The sequence below is a fragment of the Patella vulgata genome, chromosome 3 (genome assembly GCF_932274485.2).
Source record: "Patella vulgata chromosome 3, xgPatVulg1.2, whole genome shotgun sequence".
Taxonomy (NCBI): Eukaryota; Metazoa; Mollusca; class Gastropoda; family Patellidae; genus Patella; species Patella vulgata.
In genome coordinates, this window is record NC_065881.2 from 10,522,036 (window position 1) to 10,549,589 (window position 27,554).

At 37.3% G+C, this 27,554-nt stretch overlaps 2 protein-coding genes and 1 long non-coding RNA gene across 4 annotated transcripts in view; 1 reads left to right on the forward strand and 2 right to left on the reverse strand.

Moving 5' to 3' along the window:
- Positions 1–7,272, forward strand: part of LOC126815032 (growth hormone secretagogue receptor type 1) — a 46,129-nt gene extending 38,857 nt beyond the window's left edge. Inside the window, exon 2 of the mRNA XM_050540559.2 lies at positions 1,180–7,272. Coding sequence (XP_050396516.1) covers positions 1,252–2,334 — 1,083 coding nt within the window. The 5' untranslated portion in view covers positions 1,180–1,251 and the 3' untranslated portion in view covers positions 2,335–7,272. The remainder of the gene's footprint in view (positions 1–1,179) is intronic.
- LOC130012270 (uncharacterized) overlaps positions 1–23,013 on the reverse strand; it is a 173,377-nt gene extending 150,364 nt beyond the window's left edge. Inside the window, exon 1 of the long non-coding RNA XR_008787663.1 lies at positions 23,001–23,013. This is a non-coding gene — a long non-coding RNA (uncharacterized LOC130012270). The remainder of the gene's footprint in view (positions 1–23,000) is intronic.
- Positions 23,014–25,308: 2,295 nt separating this feature from the next.
- The window catches only part of LOC126815016 (cleavage and polyadenylation specificity factor subunit 1), a 37,407-nt gene continuing 35,161 nt past the window's right edge, over positions 25,309–27,554 (reverse strand). For both annotated transcript variants that reach the window (XM_050540529.2, XM_050540528.2), the window contains one exon: positions 25,309–27,091. In XM_050540529.2, the coding sequence (XP_050396486.2) occupies positions 27,044–27,091 (48 nt within the window). In that variant the 3' untranslated portion in view covers positions 25,309–27,043. The remainder of the gene's footprint in view (positions 27,092–27,554) is intronic.

Consider the following 27,554-nt stretch of genomic DNA (forward strand, 5'->3'; position numbering starts at 1 on the left):
ACTAGACAGCTGTCCTTGTCAGGCCCTCCGTCCTGCATCAATGACAAGAGGAAACCATGCCGGAAAATCTGGATGAACTTTCTCGGCCAATGCAGCTGGGATCGAACAGTATAAAATGTTAAAGACTTGTGTATAAAATGTTAAGGACTTGTGTATAAAATGTTAAGGACTTGTGTATAATGTGCTAAAGACTTGTGTATAAAATGTTAAGGACTTGTGTATAAAATGTTAAAGCCTTGTGTATAATGTGCTAAAGCCTTGTGTATATTAATAAAATGCTAAAAACTTGTGAATATAGAATTAATGATGAATAAAAAGGATGTTATTTGATGAATAGAAAAATCTCCTGGATTCCCATGTTTTTTCATTGCTGGGCTCCTGTTTTTTCATATCTGGGGGTTGACACGACAGCCTAGGGTCTGCGAGTAGATAAAGCCAGCCCTGATTGCTTGTTATTGAGTTTAATGGTATAACACATGTGCTTTAGATCAATCATCAGGTCTGTCATTGAATCAAGAGGTGTGGTTTCGATTCCCCGCTTTTACGTGATGAGTAGGGTCGCCTGTCCAACCTTGTGGGGTTTCTCCAGGTCCTCAGTTTGCTCCCACTCCTAAAGATTCCATTTCTCTCTCTCGTGGAAGTTAAAGCATTGCAGATATAGTTGACAGCTGTTACAAAAAATCTACTGATTAAACTTTGTGATCTTTGACGACTTAAAGATACATTATGTAAGATTTAGATAACGAACTAGCCATTCTTGCTATAATAGTTCGAAAGTAGATGATGTAAAATGAATAATTTGAAAATTTCATTCAAATTACTCTATTGCAAGCGAAGATATTAGCCTTTGAAGGTTTGACAGACGTGTGCAATAATTTCAACCACCGTACTGGTTGATAGAAGCTAAGTCTCGGTCCTCCATATTTGATTAAATCAAAGTATCGCTGAACCGTTCTAATCTATTTAATATCGGAGAAATCTGATGCCATCGAGAGTTGATTAAGGCCTGGATCAGTTAATTAATGTCTAATTAATACTTTAGAAAACATTTCAGGCCTAAAGAAAGACCTGCAATAGGCAGATTTAGCTCTTGCATAATGTATGTTTAAATGGGAATTAAAATGAATAAATTAATATAATTTTGATTTTGTGTAAATTTATTGTTCTATATAATTTCAGATTCATTATTCAATGGAAGGTTTATGATGTTTTATCAAAATTAACCAATCAACAGGACATCGAGACAACAACATGTACAGTACCACAGATCGTAACATTAGCTTTTTATCTACGGAAAGCGTTGACCTGGACATTCCCCTGGAATCGGAAATTCGGAATGCAAGGATTCTACTTCTACTTCCGAGATTTATATTCTTATTTGTCATTTTAGTTGTCGGAACAACTGGTAACGTTCTTGTCTTATATATTTATCACTTTAAATCAAAGTTATCAACTTTCACTTTATTTGTGCAAGTTTTAGCAGGATTGGATCTCTTAAACTGTCTTACGAGTGTGCCAGGAGCTTTGGCGTTGGTGATCGGACAAGATCATGTGGACATGGATATATTATGTACTATGATGCCATTTCTCTCACTTTACACTGCCATTGCGTCTGGAGTACTGTTTACGATCATTGCGTATCAAAGATATTATGGGATCAGTAAACCTATGGTTATTGTATTCGAACTACAGCAAGCCAAAAAACTTTGTCTTTTTTCAATCTTGATAGCTATCTTACCCAGTATTTTAAGACTGTTTTTAGATTATGGTTTACGATCAGAAGTTAGCTTCAATGATTTAAAATTTAATATAACAATGTGCGTGGTTACGGATGAAGAACGACAAAGTGTTCTTTATTTCATATACCAAGCTGTTCTGGCCATTTTGTTTTTTGGAATAATCGTTACGTTGTCTGTTTTGTATATATTAATGTGGAGGGAGCTGATCCGATGCAATCAAAAAAGGGCTCAACTTTGCCAAGACCAACCAGAATCTTCTCAGCCAAATTGCAATACACATATAAGCACGTTCAAAATTTTCTTTGCTATTACCGTTGTATTTATCTTGAGCTATTTACCGCACTTGGTCATTGTTTCGTTCAGACATTTGGATTCAAATTTGTCACCATTAAGACGAGCGTTTTATGATCTGGGATATTACAGCCCGCTGTGGAACAATGCTGCCAATCCGCTTGTGTATAGTTTTTATTCGGCAGAATTTCGTTGTAAGTGTAAACAAGTGCTATGCTGTGAACCAGTGCCACGGCAACCAGGAATTTCTTTTAGAAATACTAAAAATGTGCGAATGGTATCAGTGGATCACTCAACTGTGTGAAAATTAGAAATTCATTCATTTGTGACGTCTTGCATCTGTGTGCTCTGTCCATTTAACAACATTTCAGTTATGTCCAAAAAAATGTCAGTATCTTGCATCGGCAGGATGAACACACATTGTCTGGACCACATTAAGCTTACATGGGGCTTGACAATTGACAGTATTCAACAGTGAAAATTGGGCATATTCCGGCACAGGGCCCATGGTCGCCTTACCATAGCTGCGAAATTCCTATGTCCCCCTTGTTAAACTCTATCGTATTCAATAGTGAAAAGGGGGCATATTCCGGCACAGGCGCCATGGTTGTCTTACCGTAGCTGCGAAATTCCTGTGTTCCCCTTGTTAAACTCTACCCTAATATGAGATATTTATTTATGGTATTAAAATTATTTTAGAACTAATTTGGGGGCCCCTTTAGCATTGGAGCCCATGACTGCAGCCCTGTCAGCCCCTCCCTTTAATCCAACTCTGCACATTACGACTAGATACCAAGACATTCATTATCACAGTTAGTTAATAAATAAATAGTGATATCACAATTAGTTATTAATTAAAGGGTAATACCACAGAAGGGTGATATCACAGTAAGTTAATAAAGGGTGATATCACATTTACCTAGTTAAAAAAAAGGTGATATCACAGTTAGTTATTAAATAAAATGTGATATCACAGTTACTCATTAAATAAAGAGTGATATCAAAGTTAGTTATTCAATAAAAGGTGATATCATATTTAGTTATTAAATATCACAGTAAGTTATTAAATAAAAGGTGATACCACAGTTAGTTATTAAATAAAGGGTGATATCAAAGGTAGTTACTAAATAAAAGGTGATATCACATTTAGTTATTAAATATCACAGTTAGTTATTAAATAAATGGTGATATCACAGTTACTTATTAAATAAAGGGTTATATCAACGTAATTAAATAAAAGGTAATATCACAGTTAGTTATTAAATAAAGGGTGATATCATATTTAGTTATTAAATAAAAGGTGATATCACATTTAGTTATTAAATAAAGGGTGATATCACCATTAGTTATTAAATAAAGGGTGATATTACAATTGGTTATAAAATAAAGGGTAATACCACAGACAGTTATTAAATAAAAGGTCATATCACAGTTAGTTATTAAATAAAGGGTGATTTCACAGTAAGTTAATAAATAAAGGGTGATATCACAATTGGCTATAAAATAAAGGGTAATACCACAGAAAGTTATTAAATAAAAGGTGGTATCACAGTAAGTTAATAAATAAAGGGTGATTTCACAGTTAGTTATTAAATAAAGGGTGATATCTTGGGTTAGTTATTAAATAGAAGATGGAATCACAGTTAGTTATTAAATAAAGGGGGATATCTTGGGTTAGTTATTAAATAGAAGATGGAATCACAGTTAGTTATTAAATAAAGGGTGATATCTTGGGTTAGTTATTAAATAGAAGATGGAATCACAGTTAGTTATTAAATAAAGGGTAATATCACAGTTAGTTATTAAAGAAAGGGTGATTTCACTGATGGTCCAAAGTGCTGCTTGGGTGGGATCCTTAACATTTATACTATTGATTGAACATTTATACTATTGATTGAACATTTATTCTGTTGAACTAAGTGGGATCCTAGTCTCAACATTTATAGTGTTGAACTAAGTGAGAACCTAGTCTCAACATTTATTCTGTTGAACTAAGTGGGATCCTAGTATTAACATTTATACTGTTGAACTAAGTGAGATCCTAGTATTAACATAATTGTTGAAAAATAATTACCTCATTGAAACCCATTGGTTGTCATTAAAAATAATCATCTCCTGAATATCATTAAAATAAAACTGTTATAATAATTATAATGGTACAAAGAAGTGTTATTTTGTTGCATGTTACTGCTGTTATTATTAAAGATGTATTATGTAAGAGCTAAATCTACCTATTGAAGGGGGCAGGCACATAGCCAGCTTGCTGACTGCAGAGGGGCAGTTAAATTTTTTGTGGGGGGACAGGTCACAGTCTACAGTAGGTATTTTAGAGGTATCATCAGCAACATTTTTTTTCAGGGGGGCATTGCCCCCCCCACACCCTAGGTTGGTTGAATTGTTATAACAAGAACGACTAGCTCTTTATTTAAATCTAACATAATGCATCTTTAATTGTTATGAATTTATATATATAATATACAAGGGGACCCCTTTTTTACATTGTTATATTTTATTCCCTTTTTGTTTATTAATCTAATTTATTTGTATCGTATTCAACTGCCCACATTGTGAATTATTTAACAAATATCTGACTTGGAGAGATTATATGGATTAATGATTGACAGCGAATCATATATTGATACTGTACGAGGACACTAGTCTGAGTGTTGTATCAATATATGACACAATGTCTTATTCCGAATTCCATCTTTCAAGGGTTCTTTTAAGTGCACACCACAGGACCTCTGTTTTTTGTAACATGCAAACGACTAGACACTATTCCTGGCTGGCTATAGTTAGCCAGCATCTTACTCACTGAGCCACTACAGCTTCCACCAAATCTGCTATAAGATTAACATAAATGTTAATATTTTAAGATACCAAATTACTAGCTGTCTAGTCGTTTGGATGGCATGAAAAAACGAGGTCCCGTGTATACATTGGCGTGCATGTAAAAGATGCCTTGGCAGTTGGAATTCGATATAAGAGTAGGCCGTAGCGCCGCTGCCCGGGCAAAATTTCAGTCATAGCACACTGTATGGCGTATGCCCGTCTTCATTAGCCCAGTTGGAGCAGAAAAGTAGGATGTTAAACCCCATTTCACTTCATTTCATTTCTGTTTTACGTCGATAACATTGGTAGGATACAATTACACAATAACCTGCTGTGCTCTTTGGACAGCATACGTTGATGCTTTTTTTAATGATACACTATAATAGTTAAAAACTAGATAATGTAATTTCAGTCAAATTGATCCACTCTGATTTCTGAACCGAAAATTTATCAATTGAATTTTGGGCCTAGCCTCGATCATCTATACTAAAGTCGGTACGATAAAATACATAGTCTTGATTATCCATTTCTTGATTTAATCATGAATGAGCGTAGAGCAGATCAGATCCTAATCCAGTAAATATCACAGGCTAGCGATGACATCGAGAGTTGATTATTGTCTGGATAAGTTAATTAATGTCTAATTAATAATTTAGATAACATTTCAGCTCTTGCATAATGTATGTTTAAGACAGAGGTAGGAATCGTATCGCGCTTTGAGCATAACCTTAAATGTTGCGAATAAAGCGCATTAAAAATATACACATTATAAATTATAAAAAGATAAATATGCAAGTATTTGTTTAGGATATTAAGAGAGAGAGAGAGAGAAATGGGGTTTAACGTACACTCGACACAAACTAGGTCATTTCGGGACTAACATATGGTTCAATTTTATTTCCATAATTCGCTTGCGTGTAGGGGTCTTTAGCAGTGGGAGATAACCGGAGGACCCGGAGAAAACCCACGAGGTTGGACAGGCGACCTTGTCATGTACAACCAGGGATTCGAAACCACGCCAGTTGACTCAATGACAGACTTATGATACAGCGCGCACGTGCTAACTAGGATATTAAGACGGGGAACACCAGTCTGACTGTTGCTGTATGTACCAGTAATTTGTGAGTGCTATCAAATTATTTTGTCCAGGGCAGTTTTAACAGCATTATAGGCCCCCAGGCAAAGCAGTGCTCTGGGGCCCCTACCTACGCAACCACTCATATATAAACATATATTTATTATATTGGTACTTACAACAAAATCAGCTTTTAAATGTTACAGCAAGTCACAAAATACATAGACAAGCAAGAGGGCCCTATAATTCTTGTGGGCCCCCGGAGAACTGTCCAGTTGAATAAAATTTTACTGTATTTGTACTTCCAACAAAATCCTTGTGGGGCCCCCATCAATCTGATTAAAACACAGATCCTATTTCATTTTGTTTTTTATAGTTCAAAATTTTGTTTTACTTGTCTTTACTACACTAGGATCTGGAAGAATTGTTATATATTCTACGTTCTGGATGATGAGAGAGATTAGCCAATGAAACAGTTTGTTACAGCAAGTTTTTTGCTTGAGATGCAGAGAACTGTGCATAACCCACTAGATACCTCAACGCTGATTGGTTAATCAAATGACTTGACATCATAGGGTCAAAAGCCGCTCGTTTGACTTCTGACGCGAGTTTCCACTACAACTGGTCAGATCTTCATGTAGTGTAGGCCATCGAGAGTATAAAAAAATGAAATGAAATATAGATTGGGCTCCCAGGCAACTGCCCAGCATGCCCACGCCTTAAGACAGACCTGCATGCATCAGCCTTAATACTGTTGGCTTGTTTCATTTCACATTGTAGATCTCAATAAAATGATTGTCAAATAATACATGTATGACTTAGGGATATTAAAGATACATTATGGGAGATTAGATAAAGAGCTGGCAGTTATCAATATAATAGTTAAAAACTAGATAATGTAAAGGCAATTTGCTGAAAATTTCAGTCAAATTCATCCACTATGAACCGAGAATTTAGCGATTGAATTTTCGGCCTTGCCTCGATCATCATTACTAAAGTCGGTACGATAAATAACATAGTCTTGATTATCCATTTCTTGATTTAATCATGAATTAGCACAAAGCAGTAAATCCTACTTCAGTATATATCGCAGGCTAGCGATGACATCGAGAGTTGATTATTGTCTGGATAAGTTAATTAATGTCTAATTAATAATTTAGATAACATTTCACGCCTAAAGAAAGACCTGCAATTGGCAGATTTACCTCTTGCATAATGTATGTTTAAGTGTATTAGAAAACTAGTATGTATTGTGTTGTCAAATCTTATATTATTAATTATGTTATTCTGAGGAAATTATTATTGAATTAATCAGAAATAAATAGTTAATCTTCCCCATGCTTGTTTGTTTTATAATCTCATGGTAAATATCCTCAACTTGATATTAATCAGGTGGTCACAGTGGCTAAGTGGGTAAGACGCTGGCTCGCTATCCTGGAGGTTGGGTGTTCGATCCCAGCATTGGCCGAGAAAGTTCATCCAGATTTTCCGGCGTGGTTCCCCCTTGTCAGTGATGCAGGACAGAGGGCCTGACAAGGACAGCTGTCTAGTCGTTCGGATGGGAAGAAAAACTGAGGTCCAGTGTACACATTGGCGTGCACGTAAAAGATCCCTAGGCAGTTGAAATTCGATATAAGAGTAGGCTGTAGTGCCGCGGTCCTGGCAAAATTTCCCTCATAGCACACTGTATGGCGTATACCCGTCTTCATTAGCCCAGTTCGGAGCAGAACAGTAGGACGTTAAACCCTATTTCATTTTCATTTCATTTGAATCTTTTATATGCTTCATAATAACACAACTTTATGGATTTACTACAGGTATCTTTATCAAGCAATTATCAATAACTAATAATAACCTTACATTTATAGTACATCCATGAGTAAAAACAATTTAACAATCAAAACATAACATTAATTAAGACTTATAACAACAACCATTATAAGTGGTTAGCTTATATTTTGATCATAAGGAAGGAGGGGAGTGGAATCAACCTAATTAATTATGCCTAATATATTAAATTAGTTATATTACCATATTATTAAGAAGATAAACTTAAAGACATAAACCTATTCAATTGTGTAGATAAGGGGTATTGATTGCAGGATTACATTTTAGTCTAGTTGGTGGCTTCAGTCCCCAATTTAAATCTGTTATATTTAAGAGAGATAGTGAAGTCATATTCAAAGGGAAATGGTTGTTGTTATAAGTCTTAATTAATGTTATGTTTTGATTGTTAAATTGTTTTTACTCATGGATGTACTATAAATGTAAGGTTATTATTTATTATTGATCAACATTATTGATTGTCTACGATATCACCTTAGGTGAAAGTGGACGTAAAACTCTAGAAACGAACAAACGAATCATTATTGATCATTGCTTGATAAAGATACCTGTAAGAGTATTGAAATGTTGAATGTAATAAACTAAGAAGTAGTAAATCCATTAAGTTGTGTTATTATGAATATTATACCTCTACTTCTGAATGTGATTCAAGGAACTTCTATATGCTTGTTTGTTTCATAATCTCATGGTAAATATCCCCAACTTGATATTAATCTAGTGTGCATATATCTGCAGGTTAGACAATATTAGTTTTTACCCCAACATCAACATTCTGCTACAAAGTTAATTATGTTATAGTTACAGGCAAAAACTGGTCTTGAACACTGCAGTGCAAGTAATTACCTTTAAAGCAGAAGTGCCAATATTCACGGGTTCCCGAAAAAAAAAATGTTCAAAATAACGTCCTAGACAACTGCCACTCACTGTGTGTAGGGTGTAATATAACGCCTTGGAGGTATTTTCCCCAACCTATTCTTAGAACATAGTACATAGTTCTTCGTCACTTCGTCAAATTAATTACACAATAGGGGGTAGTTAACGTTTTAAAAACGTCACGCTTAACGGGTTAAAGGTGAAGTCCCACTGGTCTTCTACACTGTAATTAAAAGTACATCACCTTTAAAGGAGAAAAATTTCAAAATAAATTTGTCCTGCTATTAAGTTCATTACATTTAAAGGTAAAGTCCCAATATAAAAAAGGGGGTTGGATGGCCGAATGGTTTTAGCATGTGCGCGCTGTATCATAAAGCCTTTCATTGAGTCAACTGGCGTGGTTTGAATATCCCCGGTTGTAAGTGACAAGGAGTAGGGTCGGCTGTCCAACCTTGTGGGTTTTCTGCGGGTCCTCCGGTTTCCTCCTACTGCTAAAGACCCCTACACGCAAGAGAATTATTGAAATAAAATTAAACCATATGTTAGTCCCGAAGTGACCTAGTTTGAGTCGAGTGGACGTTAAACCCCATTTCTCTCTCTCTCTCCCAATATAAAAAAGATTTGGAAGTGATTGCCATAAACTGGTCTTCAACACTACCGTTAAGTGGTTAGATCGATTTCACAACGTCATCTAACCCTAACCCAGGGTCTAGCCCTAAACCAAACCCAATAACCCTGTTTACATTACAAATTTTAATCGTACCTGGCACGGTACCAGGTACGGCACGCTTCGCTTTTTTGTAGTGTAAACGGGTCAAACGTAAGCGTGCCGCGCCTGGTATGGTGCCAATCTGGCCCACTGAAGTGAGGTGGTCTCGGAACGGTACCAGGACTGGTTCGCTTTAAATTTTCGTAGTGTAAACGCTAACCGGTCTGAGCACGGATTACTGCGCATGCGCCAAATGAACCTTGACCTTTTTTCCCCGCAGACTTTTGACAGCTCTGTCATCAGTTCTGTCAAAATGGCTGCTCAAACTAAATCAACCATCATAATTGTTTTCATCTGGGTAATTTGTATAGGGACTGAAGTTAACTTTTCTGTGAAGAGTTCCACATTTGGCGTGCTTGGCATGGTTCTGAGACCGGTTATTTTACAGTAATGTAAACGGGCCAATTTCTTGAAATTTATCGCGGCCTGGTACCGTGCCCAGAACGGCACGCTTATCGCGGCCAAGTGTAAACAGAGCTTAAGTCACAATCCTGGTCAACAATCACACGCCCTAACTCTGTTTGCATCTCGTGACCTTGCAAAATCTGCAGGCGGCCTTGTGAAATAGATCTAACAACAGTTAAGTACATTACTTTTAAAGGAGAAGTCCCAAAATCAAATGTTCAAATTTAAACTTAGTCTTCTACACTCTTGTTGAGTACATTACCTTTAAAGGAGATGTCCTAATTTTAAAAAAAGTATGTTTGGAAGTGATTGCCAAAAACTTGTCTTGTACACAGCAGTTAAAATTACATTAACTTTACATTACAAAGAAGAGGTCCAATTAATATTCACAGGGTTTCTCCCAAAAAATTCAAAACAACTCTCTATTTTGGAATCATTGCCAAAATTGTTTATTAGAACTCTCATCTCAAATTTATACACAGCAATTAAATGCCATTAAAACAATTTAGCAGTTAAGTACATTACCTTAAAAAGAGAAGTCCCAACATTCACAAGGTTCCTCAAAAAAATATGGAGCTGCTTAGAAATAATTGCTTATATTGTTTGTCCCCAATTTTTCCTTGGGTGCAGGGGCGTACATAACGATTTTGTTTGGGGGGTGTTTAGCCAAAATGCGACCGACTGATGCCCATACTCTAGTACGAGTGACGCAGTCAGGAACCGAGCACCACAGGTGCGAGTTTTGTAGGGGCCATGTGCAGTAGCGGATCTAGATAGGGGTGGGGGGGGGTCCTAATCTAGGGCGCCACCCCAGCCACAATCCCACCCCACAATGAATGTCAACAAAATACTGGCTATAACATTAAGCGTCCCGGTAGAACAAAGATGGTATTGTATAATTATATAGTTGTTTGCCGATCGTTGTCTCGCTGGAAAGCAGTTTTATTTAAGTTGACATAAAGTTTATGTCATATATATGATTGTGCCTATACAGAGCAACCTGAGAAAATTTTGAAAAATTGAGTCAATATCTTGCATTTGAGGTCATTGCTGGGAGAAATTCTTGTGGACGAGAGGACCAGAAATGTGAGTCAATTAGACAAAATCTCGAGATCTGCCCCCTGTCAATTCCGCCTGTTTCTTAGAGTTGACAGAACTTGTGTATAGTCTGACGCCCCACGACCCACACACCAGTGCCAGTGGTACTACTAACATAACTAGGCAGTTCAGTATAACCGTGAATATGATAGTGCTGAGACAGTATAAGACAACAGAGGAGTGGAATAATGATGTTATAATGGAATCGAGCGCCGCAGGCACGAACAAATTTGAGATGTGTAACCGAGCTTTTAATTTTTGGGACTGGGCCTGACAATTTTAGTCAATGTCATGGCAAATGAATCCAAATTCTCGTTAATGAGAGGATAAGAAATGGGACAGAATCTTGAGGCCTATCTGTCAATGTCGCCTGTTTTGTGAGAGTAGAACTAACAATTCTACAATTTTTTGACCCACGACTCACTCACTTATAGTGGTACTACTAACCGGACGATTCACTGTAACTGTGAATATGATAGTGATGAGATAGTATAAGACAGAGAAGAAGTTGAAGAATGATGGCATAATGGAATTGAGCGCCGATATGTAACTGAGCTTTTAATTTTTGAGGACTGGGCCTGAGGGCACTTTACCTCAATGGGGCGCTTACTTGGTCTCAGAAATGCCCTGGACTTTGGGGAGAGATTTTGCAGAATTCTGATGGTCAGAAAACACCCCATTAATTCATTTAGTCTGAGACCGTCTGCGGTGAGCACTTTTTTTGAGACCGACTATTTTTTTGCCATGGGGTGAAAAACATTTTTTTCAAACATGATAAGTCGACATGGTTATTTTATACTAAAGTTTTGCGTGAGTAGAGTGACGTGTGCAGTGAGCACTTATTTTGATACCGACTGCTCATATCTTACGACCGACTGCACTGATTTTGCGACCGACTAGTATTTGGGATCTATTCTGGCATTATTTGTTTACCTCATTAATTAATCAAGACGGCGATGCATAATTTTGAGACCGACTGCAGTGACTGCACTTATTTTGAGATCGACTATTTTTCTCCCTGGGGGAAATTTTGTTCTTAGACCTACATACTCACAACAGAATAAGAGTGAAACACATTAAGTTGACAAGGTTATTTTATACTAAAGTTTTGCGTTAGTAGCGTGACGTGTGCAGTGAGCATTTATTTTGATACCGACTGCTCTTATTTTGCGACCGACTGCACTGATTTTGCGACCGACTATTTTTTTTCCTGGGGGGGTGTACCCCCCCCACACACCCCCACATTTACGCCCCTGCTTGGGTGACCTGATAAATGTGACTATTTAATACTGTTTGCAACTTTGCCAAGAGGTAATTAAATCTTTTACCAATCTATGGGACATTATCATGGTGCATGTATTTTGTGTTATAAAGAGTTTCACCAGCATATTGCAAGTCAAAAACCACATCTCAAACTCAACTTGATAATTGGACATGGGTATGGCTTTGAAAATGAGGGGGGTTGGATGGCTGAATGGTTAGCGTACGCGCGCTGTATCATAAAGTCTGTCATTGAGTCGACTGGCGTGGTTTTGAATCCCTGGTTGTACGTGACAAGGAGTAGGGTCGCCTGTCCAACCTCGTGGGTTTTCTCCGGGTCCTCTGATTTCCTCCCACTGCTAAAGACCCCTACGCGCAAGCGAATTATTGAAATAAAATTAAAAACCATATGTTAGTCCCGAAATGACCTAGTTTGTGTTGAGTGGACGTTAAACCCCATTTCTCTCTCTCTCTCTCTTTGAAAATGAACAGGAGAATAATGAAATTCCTGAATTGAGTTAGGTAGATGTAAATCAGTATTTTAATTTGCGTTGTTAAACCCACACTTGACAGTCCCTTTAAAACAAGAAACATCACGGGTGATTAACTATAAAGATTGTGTTTTTCTTGTTGATGACTGAATAACTTAGAATATTCTCATGGAATGTTTTAGATATTCAAGAAAAGAGTGTTCCAACAGCCTTCCACACAGAATTAAAGATACATTATGAAATATTTAGATAAAGAGCTAGATACTCTTACTATAATAATAGTTTGAAAATAGATAATACAAAATAAGATATCAGCCTTTGAAGGTTTGACATTATTTGTGTGCATTAATTGTAACCACCATACTGGTTGTTCAAAGCTAAGCCTCGCTTCTCTATTTTTAATTAAATCAAAATATGGCTGAACTGTTCTAATCTACTTAAGATTGGAGATATCCTATGGCATTGAGAGTTGGTTATGGTCTGGATTTAAGGCCTAAAGAAAGACCTAAAATAGGCAGATTTAGGGCTTGCATAATGTATGTTTAGCTAGTTTTTGTTATTGAAATATATTTGAGATTTCTCTTTTAACCCAGTCTAAAAAATGCAGATTACATTTCCCAGAAGTCTGCCTACAAATTGTTATTATAAGTATGATTAGCATAATTTGCTTCAAGTTTCATTCCATGAGCACAAATATGTTGTAAATTTTTTGTTTGTTTTTAGAGTGCACATTAATTATAAACATGACTAAACCAAGATTTTGGTGGGTATTTAAACATACATTATGCAAGAGCTAAATCTGCCTATTGCAGGTCTTTCTTTAGGCCTTAAATGTTATATAGAGTATTAATTAGACATTTATTAACATGAAAAAACCATAATCAACTCTCGACGCCATCGGATATCACCGATATTAGGTAGGTTATAGAACGGTTCAGCCATATTTTGATTTAATTCAAACATGGAGAAGCGAGGCTTAGCTTCAATCAACCAGTATGGTGGTTGCAATTAATGCACACATCTTGTCAAATCTTCAAAAGCTAATATTTATTTGCTCGCTATTGAACAATTTGAATGAAATTTTCAATACATTGATTTTATATTATTTATTTTGGAACTATTATCATAGCAAGAATGGTCAGCTCTTTATCTAAATCTTGTATAATGTATTTTTAAGTAAATTACAAACAATTAATGGTTTTAATATTCCCATACATTCTCTGTCAATAAGTTTGTCCCTCAACTTTAGAACAATGGCTTGCAGGATAAACAATGTGACATTGGTTTGGGGCTATAGACAGGTTCTGTTTGTCTCTCTACTGTCAACAATATAGAGCCTTTAGAACAAAGAATCTTATTAAATTACTGAAGCAGTTTTTGCCTCTGATAACTTTAATTACTTTGATTAAAGGGCGTATGGTATGGAAGACCAAACAGCTCTTTATTCAGTGTTCTAAAGCGGCGTTTACACGATACAATCAATCCATACAATTGTCGCATCCGACCAACTGATCAGACAAATGGTCGGATGGACAGCTTATTGCATGGAATGGAATGGACTAACCCATGCAATAGCCAATCAAAGTGCGTTTTATTAGACAACGTCATATCTGACTTGGCAACCAGAATTCCTGATTAAAGATGTCTTCTTCTGACGCCTCGAGTACTTTGATGTCCTCTAAAATGGATCTAAACCTATCCTAGACTGAATTAAAAAATCTAATAACTTTGTATAGGAAGCAATGTCTTTGTTGAACCAGTGGCATCAACACTACACGAAGACGGGGATGAGAAGTGTCGTTTTACTGCCATTTTATTCAGTTACTAAGAAGGAATAAATGTTGCCATACAACGAACAGAACCATTGTATCGTGTAAACGGTCGTCCAATATGTTGCATCAGACGGTTGTATGGATTGGTTGTATCTTGTAAACGCCGCTATTTAGTCCTTATTTCTTAATTCATAGTCCTTAATTCTTATTTCTTCATTTGTTGTCGTATTTCGACATTTGTACACTAAAATTAACATTTGTATCTGAAAATCAATATATGTTTTACAAATCAGACATTTGTCATATCAGATTTTCTGCTTAGGCTATAATGAGCGATAAGCAATTTGATTGGTCAAGACTTTGGAACTTAACAACTCTGCTTTTAATTGAGGTAAAATGTTTAGACTTGATGTAGATGTTCATTAGGTGAATGTCTTGACTGAGTTCAATGATTAACATTTCGAGCTGAAGCTAAGCAGAGCTAATCAATTTCATTGGTCAATGCTTAGAACAAGATAATCTTGATTCTATCTGATAGAGAGTGATGAAACTTAGTGTATAGTTTGATTGCTTGATACTTGCTTGAAAAAAAATAAATGTGTGATTAATTAATTAATTTTATATTAGGATCACATATTTTCACGGCAAGATAACATCAATACTGATCAAAATGGACCAATATTGAATTTTAATTTGTGTTTAATTCTGAATTTTATGGAAAATATTGAACTAGAGGGAGGCAGGGGGGGGCAGCTGCCCCCCTAACTTTCAGGCAAGCTGACTTTTCGGGCGGACGGGTAAAGTGAAAACAAATTTTATTTCATCTACTTGGCAAAATAAAGTGCCTGAAATCTAATAAAACACTAATTTTACGGGCTGGAATAAGAGTAAAGCGCGTTTGCGGCCGTCAAATATTCCAAAATTTTCTGTGGGGGTTCATACAAGGTCAGCTCCACTTCTTCGCCTCTCGAAGAAAACCGGCGCCGCTGTCTGTAAACCTGAAATTTTTTCGGACATTTCTAGTTTTGCTTCCCTAACTGTCATCGAGCCCTAATAAAACACTAATTTTACTTTTCTTTTAATTGAATACCAAGAATTGACTATGGATAAAAAAATTTTGTCTGGAGCCACTCTACTTTGTGCGCCTTTTTTCGGGTATCGATTATTATTTGTGAATGCAGCTGCAACAGTCTGATTGGATGATTGTAATTCAGAATGGCATTGCCGTTACAAAACCATTGGATACTCTTTGGAGTTGCTTACGTGAGCTAGAATAGCAGAAAACGCATTTGCGGTGGTTAAATTTTCAAAATTTTCTCCGGGAGGGTGAGGCCCCCATACCCCGAGATGATTGATTGGTTGTTTGGAATTCGTGTCGGCCAGGTAGGCTATTTTGGACCAAATTGAAGTTGCTGTATTCACGGGCTGGAATAGCCGGAAAACGCATTTGCGGCAGTTAACCTTATTACATCTTGTGACCTTTGACCCAACTTGAAATTGGCCTTATCAAATAGATCTAACCAAAATTCCTCTGTGTTTTGGGGATTTTTTTTATCGTCTGTCCCCAACCTCGTGGGTTTTATCTGGGTCCTCCGGTTTCCCCCCACTGTTAAAGAACCCTACGCGCAAGCGAATTATTGAAATAAAATTGAACCATGTGTTAGTCCCGAAATGACCTAGTTTGTGTCGATTGGAAGTTAAACCCCATTTCTCTCTGTTTCTCTTTGTCTTTTTTTATTCTGTGCTTTTAAGGAGCAGACACCAATGTTAACAAGTTAAAGTCTATATACATGTATTCTTGCCAAATTTGTGTGTGTGTTTTATTGGATGTAATGGTGGCTGTTGTTATGTTAAAGTAGGTATATATCTATGTTGAAGATAATCAAATTGGCTGGATACCAGAATCTATTCACCACTTTAGGAATATTAAACACAGAACAGCTAGGGTTAGGGTTAGGTTCACAGTACCACACACACACACATTCTTGTGGTTGTCTTCACCGATATCATATATTTCTGGATAGTGTCATTGTCCAGTAAGCCGTGGTGGCTCAATGTGTAAGATTTTGGCTGGCTTACATGGAGCTCCGTGATGATGGGCATAGGCCATACAGTGTGCTACCACCTACTCTTATATCAAATTACAACTGCCAAGGGATCTTGTATGTGCATGCCCATGTGTACATGGAACCTCAATTTTTCAGCCCATCCAAACGATTATACATTGTTCCTTGCCATGCCCTGTCATGCACAAATGACATGGGGGAATGACGCCTACTCTTATATCAAATTACAACTGCCAAGGGATCGTGTACGTGCACCCCCATATGTACATGGAACCTCAGTTTTTCATCCCATCCGAACGATTTTACATTGTTCCTTGCCATGCCCTGTCATGCACCAAATGACATGGGGGAATGACGCCTGCTCTTATATCAAATTCCAACTGCCAAGGGATCTTGTACGTGCACGCCCATGTGTACATGGAACCTCGCGTTTTTCACGCCCATTCAAACTATTACAGATGGTTCCTTCCCATGGCCTGTCATGCACAAATGACATGGTGGAATGACGCCTACTCTTATATCAAATTCCAACTGCCAAGGGATCTTGTACGTGCACACCCATGTGTACATGGAACCTCGCGTTTTTCACGCCCATCCAAACTATTACAGATGGTTCCTTCCCATGGCCTGTCATGGACATATGACATGGGGGAATGACGCCTACTCTTATATCAAATTCCAACTGCCAAGGGATCTTGTACATGCACGCCCATGTGTACATGGAACCTCACGTTTTTCACGCCCATCCAAACTATTACAGATGGTTCCTTCCCATGCCCTGTCATGCACAACTGACATGGGAGAATGATACCTACTCTTCAATCTTATATCAAATTCCAACTGCCAAGGGATCTTGTACGTGTACGCCCATGTGTATATGGAACCTCAAGTTTTTATCCCTGCCGTGCACAACTGACATGGGGGAATGACGCCTACGCTTATATCAAATTCCAACTGTACGTGCACGCCCATGTGTACATGGAAACTCAGGTTTTCATCCCATCCGAACGATTATACATTGTGTCTTTCCATGCCCTGTCATGCACAACTGACATAAAGGAACAACGACGGAAAATCCTGATGAACTTTCTCCGCCATTGCTGGGCAGGGATCAAATACACAATACCATTGATCATGTGATGGGTTCCCATAGTTTACATTTTGGTCATAATATAATCTTAAAATCTTTTAATTTGATCTGAATAACAGCATAAAAAACAAAACATTCTCATATTCTACCTGTAAACTGGAAGATAGCCAAAGTTTTAAGTAATCTTTTATAAATTTGACATTCAAATATGATCCTGATATAAAACAGCTTTTTGTGTATATATAGTAGATATTAACCCAGCAGTTGGTACAACAGATTATCTTTATTTAACTGATTAAGGTTAGTTAAAGGAGGTAAGACTCAATATTATCCACAGTCTCCAACATCGTAAACATGACTTATTGGTCAATTTACATCAACATTGATGTTGTTATCTTACCTTGAAAAGATGCGCTTCTGGTATCCGATATTTATGACAAAATAAACATTATTAAATTGGCATGCGCATCGTGTGCCAGAATGCTTTCGAGCACCATTTGTAAAGAAGCGACTAGATAAATGTGGTTAAACATACCCAAAAGGAGAATACTACCTGTGTAGAGTGGTATAACCAGACACCAAAGACTGCTATTCAATTGGACTCTTCGCATATTTCACCGAATGTAACTGATTAAAAATTAACAGTAAAAACAGAAACAATTGAATTATTATATATATGTTGCTACGCATTTGTGTACATTTCTAGGTGCCAAAAAATAGGGTTTAAGCTCCTCTAATAACGGTGCATTGGCAGATTAGACAATTATATCGGTTCCAACTTGGCCATTCATACATAATTGACTGACGGGTAGTACAATTTACCCAAATCTACCCAAAATCACCATTATTTCAACTCGAATCACAACGTAGGTTGGATCATATACTGTTCTTATCATTTTTAATTAAAAATTATGTTTCAAAATGCCTCTCAAAATGCGATTACCAAGTCAATTGGAAGTTGTAACCAAGGGACAAAACTCATGTAATTCCCAAATCTACCTAAAGCCACAATTATTTTAACATCACCTTTGGAAACACAAATGCTACATTTTTAAAATCAAAAATGACAATTTGGCATAAAAAATGGTAAATTATGAATAATGAATATCGATTATTTCAATGAGTTGAAGTAATGATGGATTTCGGTAGATTTGGGTAATTTGTGCTACTGCTGACTTGACCAGGGCCGAATTTTGAGGCCCCCAAATTACCGGTAGTTCTCTGTGTTTATCGAATGCAATAAAATCCATGCCAAGATCGATTTAGGGCTTATGGATCATCTGGAAAAGGACACATTTCAGATGATTTTTGTTTTGTTTTTTTTAAACTTCCTGACCAACAAAAGATTACTGGAAAACTGACAAGAGTTTTTGTAAATATCTCTTCTAGATTTGGTTTATTTACCTTTAATGGGAGGACACGGAGGGGAGCTGTTGGTATATCCCCAAAGAGAGGACAAGCTTCTTGGCTGGACTATACATATGTTGACATGGTGTTGACTGATACAAAAACTATTTAATTTCAGACCAAACCACAGAGAAAGAATGTTAGCAATCTTTTGAACCATTAGTTTAAATGAAGACTCATAAACCAACGTACAACAACCTACATTTCGATTCATTTTTTCATACTTTCGATGGCATCTATTACATGAAGATCTGACCAGTTGTAGTGAAAAGCTGAGTCAGGATTCATATGAACGGCTTTTGACCCTATGACATCAGACATTGATTAATCAACGTACAACAACCTACATCAATCTATATTTCGATTCATTTTTTCATACTTTCGATGACCTGTAAAAGTCAATCAGATATACATGGACTTCTGGTTTTTCCTATGGCTAACATTTATTATACATTGACATCCCCACCCTACGCATGGATCTAAATCTGAAGTCTGACCTTGGGGGTTGGGTGGCCAAATGGGTTAAGAGAGAGAGAGAGAAATGGGGTTTAACGTCCACTTGACACAAACTACATGTAGGTCATTTCGAGACTAACATATGGTTCAATTTCATTTCACTAATTCGCTTGTGCATAACATTGGGAGGAAAGTACAACCAGGGAATCAAAACCATGCCAGTTGACTCAATGACAGACCTTATGATACAATGCACACACGCTAACTATTCATCATCCATCCAACCTGCCCAAGTGGTTTAACGCTTGTGTTTTACTTCATAAGGTCAACCATTGAGTCAAGTGGCATGGTTTCAATCCCATGCTTATATGTGACAAGGAGTAGGGTTGCTTGTCCAGCCTGATGGGTTTTCTCCGGTTTCCTGCCACTGCTATAACCGATACATGCAAACGAATTATTGAAATAAAATAAAATCACATGTTAGTCCCAAAATGACCTAGTTCTTGTTGCATGAATGTTAAACCCCAACTCTCCCTCTTCATGTCTCTCACCCTCTACTTCTGATCTCACTAAATGTTGACATGGTGTTAACATAAAACCAGTTTCTAACATTGAACAGATCAAGTGATGATTAACTTGTGTCAACAATAAATCGTAGTTCACTGACACTGGTCGACTGTGTGATGGAATGAATCAAATGAATAGAAGGAATAATAAAATACCACCTCTTGTATAAGTCAGTCAATTATCTATCAAACATGATGTCTGACTAATACTCCCGAGATACACCGTATCATGAGCTGAATTAACAGTTCCTGGAATAACTCAACAAATCTTAACCATATACATGTTCATGAATATTATAGTTCAGCTCTTAGGCTAAACCAGTTTAATTAGTTGTTTTTCAGAGTTCAGAGTCTCAAGTCGTGTGTGAGAGGTTTCGTTAAAATTTCGAAACTTAGATATTTGGAACTTCAGGCCTTTGAGAAGAGAAATTCAAGATGCATTCAGCTTTGAGGCTACTCCAGCTCTGAACGTAGGTCTCATTACGTTCAGAGCTGGACTACTTTGAGGCCAACCCAATTTAATCGTTAGTACCCACTCTATATCTTGTGTGCAATGTTTTGCTAAAATTTCGAAATTTAAATATTTGGAACTTAAGGCCTTTGAGAAGTGAGATTTAAGATGAATTATGTAAGATTTAGATAAGGAGCTGACAGTTCTTGATGTTTAAAAATAGATAACGAAAAGAGAATATCTTCAGTCAAATTACTTCATTTAGAGTGACGTTAGGGCTGATGGCTGATAGCGGAATCTTGATTGTTGTCATAAAATTATTACCGGTGATTGTAAACAAAGCCATGGTTATCCATTTTTTGATTAAATCGTTAACCGCCAATCTTGTTTAAATCCGTTAAAAATCAAAGGCATCCAATGTCATAGAGAGTTGATTATGGTCTTCAGGCCCGGATCCAGGATTTTGTCGAGGGGAGGGGGGCATACATTGGAGCAAAGGGTAATCATCAGAGTGCCGCATGCATTAGTGGTTTGGTGTAGTCCCCAGAGTCTTCGTCGCGGCCTCATTAAACAGAAACTAAAATCTGTGAATCCCATTGCTGGCTGCAGGTGCTGCAGCTAGTGAACAGTGATGACCAGCCCCCCCCCCCCCGGATCCGCGCCTGGGACTTGGCAAGTTAATAAATGTCTAATTGATTATTTATATTATAACATCTAAGGCCTAAAGAAAGACCTGCAATAGGCAGATTTAGCTTTAGAATTCTTTAAGTACTTTTTGTTCTTAAATTATTTTTTTTTCCCAAAGAAATTGGAGGCAGAATGTTGAATAGGTGTTTCCAAAGAATATCATAAGGTCTGTCATTGAGTCAACTGGCGTGGTTTCGATTCCCCTGTTGTACATGACAAGGAGTAGGGTCGCCTGTCCAAACTCGTGAGTTTTCTCCGTGTCCTCCCACTACTAAAGACCCCTACGCGCAAGCGAATTATTGAAATAAAACTGAACCATATGTTAGTCCCGAAATGACCTAGTTTGTATCGAGTGGACTTTAAACCCCATTTATCTCTCTCTCGTTTCCGAAGAACAGAAATTTAAACTGGTGTGGCCTTATCCCAAAATTATCGTATTGACAATCCCCTTTCCTAATATAATAATGATTTATATCTTAATCTGTGTAAATAATAAACTCGACTGATTCTATTTGACTTTGTTATTTCGATAATAAAACAAATGAAGTCTAAATGAAGTTGAGCCATATGTCCAGTTTTGACCACATGGTTAGTTTTCAGCATGTGGAATGGAAATGAAATGGGGTTAACATCCTACTTTCCTGCATACTCCTCGCAGTGTTTCGTTTGATTAGAGCTAATCCCACTACTCACTGCTGTAAACAAAGCAAATTCTTGTTCTAAATTATGACTGGTCAATAGTCCGATTAACAACCAATAGCTTACTGCGTAACAATACCAAACAGAGCTCCAAATTGGACCAAATATGTTTACATAACGTTACGTCATGACTTACGATTTTATTATGCCCAATTAACAAGTGCATAGCAGAATATTGCAGAAAAACTAATTGTGTGACAAACAAGGCTATCAACTGTTAGTGGATATAAAGTAAACTATATTGTTTTGAGACGAACAACACTTTCACCGTTTTTAATTAAATCACTGTCCAAAGTTTTAGGGAAGACCCCTGATTAAACGAAGGGCTGTCATGTTGCTGTGCTTTTGGGTAGATTTGATTGAACGGGAAGAATAGACACACTCCCTCAAAAGCGCAAGTATCAGAAGCCAATCCAGCAATGGCCCGAGAGGGATTTCTCGGGCCATTACTTCAGGAATATGACTTTTTTGTGGCTATGAGGGAAATTTTGTTTAAACAGCGGCACTACGGTCAACTCTTATTTTGAATTCCAACTGTCAAGGGTTCTTTTAGGTACATGTATATGTCAATGTGTACACAGCACCTCTTTTTTGGTCCCATCTGAATGACTAGACACTGTCATTGTCAGGCACTCCATCCTGCACCACTGACAAGGGGAAATCTCCTTGTCAGCAAGCCAGTAGTTGTCATCATTATGTTATACCGTTAATCTACATAATCACAAAGAAGGTTGAGGGATTGCAGATTCACCCAGTCTCCGCCCATCGTGCCGCTCGATGCCTAGACCGATCACCGTCTGGAACTTCACATAAAAGGCTGAGGGATAGCTCAGTCTCTGCCCTCGCGCCGCATGATCGATTACCATGAAAATTTCATCTGGAAATGAAATGGGGTTTAACGTCCTGCTGTTCTTTTCCTAACCTGGGCTAATGAAGACGGGCGTACACCATACAGTGTGCTATGAGGGAAATTTTGCCCAGGCAGCGGCGCTACAGCCTACTCTTATATCGAATTCCAACTGCCAGGGGATCTTTTACGTGCATTCCAATATATACACGGGACCTCTGTTTTTCCGTTTCATCCGATGGACTAGACAGCTGTCCTTGTCAGGCCCTTCCGTTCTGCACCACTGACAAGGGGAAACCACGTCTGAAAAGCCCGATGAACTTTCTCGGCCAATGCAGGGATCGAACACCGGAAATGAAATGAATGTGGTTAACGTCATACTTTTCTGTGGCTATGAGGAAATTTTGTCCAAACTGTGGAGCTACGGCCTACACTGTCAAGTGTTCTTTTATGTGTATGTCAATGTGTACACAGGACCTCTTTTTTTGTCCCATCTGAATGACTAGACACTGTCATTATCAGGCACTCCATCCTGCACCACTGACAAGGGGAAATCTCCTGGTCAGCAAGCCAGTAGTTATCATGATTATGTTATACAGTTAATCCACATAATCTAATCATTCAGTGGAATTTAATGATTAGTAACATATCAAAACTAAAACAGCTATATGGGACAACAATCACTGGTTTATTATATACTAGCAGGATACCCGGCTTCGCTCGGGGGTCATAACTCCGAAACAGGAAGTGGTAGACTAACGCCACCTGGCCTATGTTACTCCCCGGTCCGAGCTACCCCTATACCCCAAATTTCAGACTCGGGGCAGACCTAGTGTAGCCGCCAACCCCGAACAGACAGGCAGACAGACAGACAAACGACATGTACATGTACAATGTGAAGCCATATGTAATTACTAAATGTCATTGTACTTGTTAACGATAAGAGAATACTTATCGAAACGTAGTGCTTGTGTATAATTAACCAGTGATTGTTTCCCATATAACTGTGTTAGTTCTGATTCTAAGAATGTTTCTCTTTAATTACAAAAAGTCTATGAAGGACAATAACTCTGTAGATAAATGAGGAAAGGGGGGTTTTATGTTCATGGATAATATGATTAAACCAGACAAGTTTCATTCATTGTAACTTTTCTCTATAATGTTTTTACAAGGCTTGTGTGGCTATAATCAGATTAGTGTATTGATTAATGGTTAATATCGTCTTTATCATAAAATTATAAATCAAACCAGTCAAGCTTTGTAAAAAAAAGTCATTTTATCTGTAATGTGTTTTATAATTTTTTTTTATGGTAATGTAACCTTTTTTTTATACATCTGGATAAGAATTGATTCCAACAGCAACATCATTAAAACAAACTAAAATGACAGAACAATATGTGTATTCTAATGGAGAGATGGAGTTTATTCACTCAACACAAACTGGGTAATTTCGGGACTAACATATGGTTCAATTTTATTTCAATAATTTGCTTGCGCGTATGAAACCAGAGGATCTGAGAAAACCCAGGAGGTTGGACAGGCGACCCTACTCCTTGTCACATACAACCGGGGAATCGAAACCGTGCCAGCTGACTCAATGACAGACTTTATGATACAACGTGCACACACTAACCATTCTACTAAAAAGGGGTGACAGTAAGTCAAGAACATAAACAGAGTTTGGGCATGTCATTATTGTTGATGATTTTGAGTTTGGGTAAGGGTTATAACTAGGTCTTTGGTTAGGGTTAACGTGACCATGACAAAATCTGCAGGTGGCTTTAATATTTAGATCTAACCCTGTTTTGGAGACCGATGTTCTGGCCAGTGCTGGACTGACCTCAAGATCTAGTCTTTGATCGAAGTATATAATATTTTTGACAATGTCATAAGAGAGTCCACTTGACGCAAACCAGGTCATTTCGGGAATAACACATTGTTCAATTTTATTTCAATAATTCGCTTGCGCATAGGGGTCTTAAGCAGTGGGGGGGAACCAGAGTACCTGGAGAAAACCTATGCGATTGGACAGGCAGGCGACCCTACTCCTTGTCGCATACGACAATGTCATAAGACTTTCTTATATGTACTGTAGTCTTAATCATCAAGGGGGGTTGGATGGCTGAATGGTTAGCACGTGTGCGCTGTACCATAAAGTCTGTCATTGAGTCAACTGGCGCAGTTCCGATTCCCCGGTTGTACGTGACAAGGAGTAGGGTTGCCTGTCCAACCTCGTGTGTTTTCTACGGATCCTAGGGTTTCCTCCCACTGCTAAAGACCCCTATGCGCAAACGAATTATTGAAATAAAATTAAACCATGTTAGTCTCGAAATGACCTGGTTTGTGTTGAGTGGACGTTACCCCCCTCTCTTAATCATCTTCAGCTGTGTTGGCTAAGTGGGTAAGACTCTGTCTCGCTAGCGTGTTCATTCCCTGCATTGGCCGAGAAAGTTCATCAGGATGGTTTACCCTTGTCAGTGGTGGAGGACGGAGGGCCTTACAAGGACAGCTGTCTAGTCATTTGGATGGGATGAAAAACCGAAGTCCTGTGTTTATCATATATTTCCTTTTAAATAAACAAACTACAGAGATGATAATATTTTTTTATTTATAACAATTAGTATACAAAACACTGGGATCACTTTATATTAGGCCAAGAAAACAAAAATACCTGTGTTTACTTGGGTTTTGTTTAACTAAGTTTCTTGAAAATAATACTGAAATTTCAGTGTTGGAATTTGTCCAGAGAAAAGTACACCAAGACGAAGTTATAGAACCTGGGAAATGAGAAAAAAAAACACCTCAGGGTCTGCAATTTCGGGGAAAAAATAGAGACCGGTTTGATAACCATAAACACAGATATTTTTTTTATTGTGGCCTAATTAATACAACAATTGTTACAATGTATGCTGCATTTACTATAAACATTTATTAAAGCACTGGGCAAATATTTTAACATGCAGCATAGACAGAATGAGGTTTCGTTACAGTTCTATTACACCTAAATCATAAATGAAATAAAATGGGGTTTAACGTCCTATTACTCTTCACCTGGGTGAATGAACTTTTGATCTTGATAAATGGACAAGTTATTATATTTGAATGAATGTTACAAGAGGATGAAAATATTTACGCGATATGATTTAAAATGTGAACAGAACAAAATGAATGATTCGCAATAATATATACAAAAAGAAAAGTGATTTTCAAAAGAAAATCAAATTGAAAAGGCTAATATACAAATGTCTGAAATGATCAAATCTTTTTTCTATTTCTTATATACAAAGCTAGTCTTTAAAGCACTATACAATGTTAATGTATGTTATGAATAACTTCAGGCATCAATAACACAAGTAACAATTAAAGATGGGTTCCCAGAAAAGTATTTATCGGGTGGTTATTTCCAATAAAAGTATGGCAATTTTGGTATATATGGAAAGTAGAGATATCCAATCTTACTAGAAAAATACTGGATTCCCCGAAAAACACTCATGGAGCGTATACAGGACAAAAATGTAAGGGTTCCCCTAATCAACAGCCCGACGATTAAGAACTTCTGCACGCGTGATGTCAAAGGTCACAAGCGAACATTGAGCGCTTGATGTACAAGTAGATAAACTTTATGAAGAGTTAAACGTACAATACTTTCTGAGATAAAAATGACGGAAAAAGACACGGGTAGTGGATAATCCGAGAATTTAATTAGGATTCGATATTTGTAATAAATAGTAAGCAATTAAAGACAACATCGTCTTATGTATGCAATGAATTCTCCTCTGATTCCCAAGATGTGACGTAAACATGACCTGGTTTGATCGAATTTTAATAGCAGGGCATTCCTTCGCAATTACAATGTTTGAGAAGGATTTGAAGCATAATTATGACAAATTAATTAGTTTGAATATGTTTTTGGTCCATATATACCATTAAATCACCGAGTTTGTACGCGGGAACCCATCTTTAAATGGGATACAAGTTACTTGAAAGATCTGCTTGATAAAGACAAGAGAACACTTGTATTCCATATAATTGTTTAAGTGGCATTTAGTAACTGGATGAGAATAACATATGACACAATTATTTAGAATACAAGTTACTTGAAAGGTTGGCTTAATCAAGACAAGAGAACCCTTGTCCAAACATCACCAGAAATGAATTTTTCAAGCATAACTTGTATTCTATATAATTGTGTCATGTGTTATTCTCATCCAGATACTAAATGCCACTTAAACAATCCAGTCATCAAGTTTAATCTGTTATGAACATATAAATGTTAGAAATGTTATGAACATCTCCAGCCATCAAGATTTAATCTGTTGTACGTCTAAAAATGTGCTGAAACTCTTTCAATTTCCATGAGATCATCAATTAACTAAAAAATAAAACAAATTTGTTTTTAAAACTACCACATTCAAAATTATATGAAAGGGTGAGACAGAGATGGGATTTAATGTCACAAGTAGGTCATTTTGGGACTAACATATGATTCACTTGACTGAATGACAGACCTTATGATCCAAAGCACACAGGTTGAATCATTCCCCCTCCCCCCGGGGGGGTTGGATGGTCGAACGGTTAGTGTGTGCGCACTGTATCATACGGTCTGTCATTGAGTCAACTGGCGTGGTTTTGATTCCCCGGTTGGACATGACAAGGAGTAGGGTCGCCTGTCCAACCTCTTGGTTTCCTTCGGGTCATCTATTTTTTTTTTACCACTACTACAGACCTCTATAATGCGCAAGAGAATTATTGAAATAAAATTGAAACATATGTTAGTCCGAAAATGACCTAGTTTGTGTCAAGTGGATCTTAAACACCATTTCTCTCTTCTTTCT